General features: G+C 44.1%; 1 protein-coding gene across 1 annotated transcript in view; it reads right to left on the reverse strand.

The window, feature by feature from the left end:
• The window catches only part of ZDHHC5 (zinc finger DHHC-type palmitoyltransferase 5), a 33,371-nt gene that overhangs the window by 5,577 nt on the left and 23,526 nt on the right, over positions 1–4,268 (reverse strand). Inside the window, exons 5-7 of the mRNA XM_037728029.1 lie at positions 2,870–3,042; positions 2,636–2,738; positions 1,485–1,661 (exon numbers count right to left, since the gene is read on the reverse strand). Coding sequence (XP_037583957.1) covers positions 1,485–1,661; positions 2,636–2,738; positions 2,870–3,042 — 453 coding nt within the window. The remainder of the gene's footprint in view (positions 1–1,484; positions 1,662–2,635; positions 2,739–2,869; positions 3,043–4,268) is intronic.

Here is a 4,268-nt window from a genome sequence, read left to right on the forward strand (position 1 = left end):
AAAAAAAAAAAAAAAAATTGCTAACTGTAGATGAGAAGGCAAATAATGTCTTTATCAGTGGGTTTCTGATAGCTGAAAGTTGAGAGAAAGGGCATTCATTTATGCTTGTGCAACAAATACTACTAAAATATGTATATATATAGAAAATTGATTTAAAATCAATCAAATAATACTAAAATATGTATATATAGAAAAAATCAATTTTCTATATATATATACATAGTAGTAGTTGTTGCACAAGCATAAATGTCCTTTTATGCTTGTGCAACAAGAGAAGACATTTTAGAGGAAGTTTTTTTTTTTTTTTTTTAAGAGCAATTTTTATTTTTATTTATTTATTTTTTTTTTAAAGATTAAGTCTCACTCTGTTGCAGTGGTGTGATCTTGGAGTGCAGTGGCATGATCTCAGCTCACTGCAGCCTCTGCCTCCTGGTTTCATGCAATTCTCTTGCCTCAGTCTCCTGAGTAGCTGGGACTGTAGGCACGTGCCACCATGGCTGGCCAATTTTTGTGTTTTTAGTAGAGACGAGGTTTTACTATGTTGTCCAGGCTGGTTTTGAACTCCTGAGCTAAGGCAATCTGTCCTCCTTGGCCTCCCAAAGTGCTGGGATTATAGGCATGAGCAATGACGCCTGGCTGGGCAAAGGCTTTGTGCCTGGAAAGAAAGGTTGATGTTAGTGTCTCTCTTGGATTGCTATAGTTCACTCATGTAAATGTAGATACTGAACTCAGGCAAACTCATTATGTATGTGCTTTGATATATAAACTATTTCTTTAAAATTTATTCATCATACTTAAACCAGATACACCAGCACATGCATGAGGGCTACCTCCTGAGTCATTTTATCTTGAACCTCACTTCCCAATGCAGAATAAATTGCTTCCTCATCAGTGTTCCCATAGTGTTGTATAAAGACCTGACCTCACAGTATTACAGTTCCTAGTTCCTAGTCTCTCACTCATTAGACTGTGAATTCCTCAAAGGCAGAAGCTGTCTTTAAACATCACTGCATCTCTAGCACTTACTACCGTTTTGGCATAGTTGTTTTTAACTGACTCTATAGCTGAGGATGACGACAAGGAAGATGATTTCCAAGCTCCCCTTTGCAAAACAGTGTAATTACATGTCTGGCTAATTTTTCTATTTTTAGTAGAGATGGGGTTTCACCATCTCTATGTTGGCCAGGCTGGACTCAATCTTCTGACCTCAAGTGATCCACCTACCTCGGCCTCCCAAAGTGCTGGGATTACAGGCATGAGCCACTGCGCCCAGCCATGAAAATCTAATGGCTGATGATCTGAGATACAACAGTTTCATCCCGAAACCACCCACCCCAGCCTCCATCTGTGGGTAAACTGTCTCATGAAACTGGTCCCTGCTGCCAAAAAGGTTGGGGACCACAGCACTAAAGAATGGGCATGTCTCTCCCCTGAAGGTACTTACCATTCTAAGATAGAGAACCCTTCCTAAAGGCTGTCTCCTACCAGGCCCCTCCTTTACCAGAACAAGCCCAAAGAAGATAAAAGTTCTGACCAATGGTAAACACTAGACCAAAAAGATAGGTGTACCTGGGTGCTGGAGAACTGCAGAGAACACGGCTGACATTGTTACAGCAGCCATTGGTGAAGGGGTTCACACCTCCCCGGAATTTACCCGTAACCTAGAGGGAGGAAGAAAATACCAGGTCAGAAGATGAGACCTTGACTTCCAAAGGCCAAAATACAAATCTATTACCAATTATTGTGCACTCACTATCGGAGGCATACAGAAATGAGTAAAACACAAGCAGCTTATATATGTGATGGTTAAGAGCAGGGAATCTACAGTCAGGGTCCTTAGTTCAAATCCTAGGTCTACGTCATGGCTGCTGATCCAAAACCTCAGTTTCCTCATGTAAAATGGAATAAGCCGCTTTCCAAATATTGAAAACTAAGATAATATACATAAGAATAAGCAATTAAGGGCCAGGCGTGGTGGCTCACACCTGTCATCCCAGCACTTTTGGGAGGCTGAGGCAGGTGGATCACCTGAGGTCAGGAGTTCGAGACCAACCTGGCCAACACGGCAAAACCCCATCTCTACTAGAAAAAAGAAATACATAAAAATTAGCCGGGTGTGGTTGGCAGGCACCTGCAATCCCAGCTACTTGGATGGCTAAGGCAAGAGAATTGCTTGAAGCCAGGAGGTGGAGGTTGCAGTGAGCTGAGATCGTGCCACTGCGCTCCAGCCTGGGTGACAGAGCAATACTCTGTCTCAAAAAAGAAAAAAAAAAGCAATTAAGGTTAGCTACTATTACATGCACAGAAATCACTGCTTTCCTGTAAGCAGCACTCTAAGTTTCTTGAGGGCTAGCCCAAGTCTTCTGTTGTTTCTATAAACTCAGAGCCTAAATTCTCCAGCACACGGTGGGCATATAGCAAATGCCTGTTAACTAAAAAATGGCCTCAATTCTTACATGGCCTCTATGCTTACATGAGCAACTAAGACTGCCTCACTCCCTACCATTAATCTCTACATAATCATGAGAAGTATTCATTAAGCTTCTATTTGTGAAAGCACTACATTGTACACTAATCAAAAAGCTTAAGAGACATGCCCTGCTCTTCAGGGGTCTCTCATCACTTCTCCCCATACCTGTTCATTGGTTGTGCGTCCCCTGGCCACCAGCACCACGTGAAATCCCGTGAGGCCAGCTACAGGGATGAAGAATAAGCCAGCCACACACATTACTGCCATTCTGATGACAAACAATCAAGGAGAACAGAGCGACATGATCTCACTTTCCCCAGCCCCTATTGCAGCCATTTTCCCTTTGGCCCTCATTCCTCCCCCTTCCAATCCCACAACTTAAAAGGCCTTGAAGGATACGTGACAGCCGTGCGGACCCCTGAGAGTTCCTCTATGTGGTAGAGGACATAAAGGAGGCCAAAGCCAAACACACCCATAATGTGGGCTGTCAGGGAAAGGAGGAAGAGGAAGAAATAACGGTAGTTCCGGCGACCAATACAGTTGTTCACCCACGGGCAGTGATGATCAAATTCCTAGGGACAAAAGAGACAGATGAGAGCCATCCCTGGATTACAGCATTAGATTACTTTGGTCAAGAAGAAAAGCAAATGGCAGCTAAGTTTTGCTTTTAGTAATTTATGATCATGCTCAACAATTAGTTAAAAACTAAATCTAGTTTATTTTGTTCTATAAATCTGCAAGGGAGGCCTTCCAGAGGTTGGTCAAAGGCCAAGGCCAAACCAGGCATAGTGGTACACACTTGTAGTCCCAGCTACTTGGGAGGCTGAGGTTTCAGCCCAGGAATTCAAGGCTCGAGTGAACTATGATGGCTGTGCCTGTTAATAGCCACTGCACTGGGCAACATGGCAAGACCCATCTCTAAAAAAATGAAAAGGTCGGCCGGGTGCAGTGGCTCACTCCTGTAATCCCAGCACTTTGGGAGGCCAAGGTGGGCGGATCACGAGGTAAGGAGTTCAAGACCAGACTGGCCAACATGGTGAAACCCTGTCTCAAAAAAAAAAGAAAAAATGAAAAGGCCAAGGCCGGCTCTCAAAGTGTATCCTATGTGACCAAGGAACTCTAAAAGTGACAAATGTCAGAGGGTTTGCAAAAACATCAAGATTGATGAGAAAAGAGGATTGGAAGGAAGATTTTTGCTTACGGCTATGTGAAAATGGAATGGAAAAAGGACAAGGGATGCAGAAGGACAGGCAGGAAGAGAATTACAACAGACACAACGGCATGATTTTGTGGAAGAGAAAACACAAATCCAGGACAAACAACCAAAAATGAGCCAATGGACAGAGGCTAGAACTATAAATCTTGCTGTCAAGAGAGCCTATGCTCTGCCGGTGCAATGGCTCGTGCCTGTAATCCTAGTACTCTGGGAGGCCAGGGCATGAGGATGACTGGAAGCCAGGAGTTTGAGACCAGCCCAGGCAACACAGTGAGCCCTCATCACTACAAAAAGTAAAAATAAATAAAAAAGAAAGCCTATGCCCACATGGAATTAAAACTTCTCAGGCCGGGCGCGGTGGCTCAAGCCTGTAATCCCAGCACTTTGGGAGGCCGAGGCGGGTGGATCACGAGGTCAAGAGATCGAGACCATCCTGGTCAACATGATGAAACCCCGTCTCTACTAAAAATACAAAAACATTAGCTGGGCATGGTGGCGCGTGCCTGTAATCCCAGCTACTGAGGAGGTTTAGGCAGGAGAATTGCCTGAACCCAGGAGGCGGAGGTTGCGGTGAGCCGAGAT

Source organism: Cebus imitator, unplaced genomic scaffold, assembly GCF_001604975.1.
Source record: "Cebus imitator isolate Cc_AM_T3 unplaced genomic scaffold, Cebus_imitator-1.0 Scaffold253, whole genome shotgun sequence".
NCBI lineage: Eukaryota > Metazoa > Chordata > Mammalia > Primates > Cebidae > Cebus > Cebus imitator.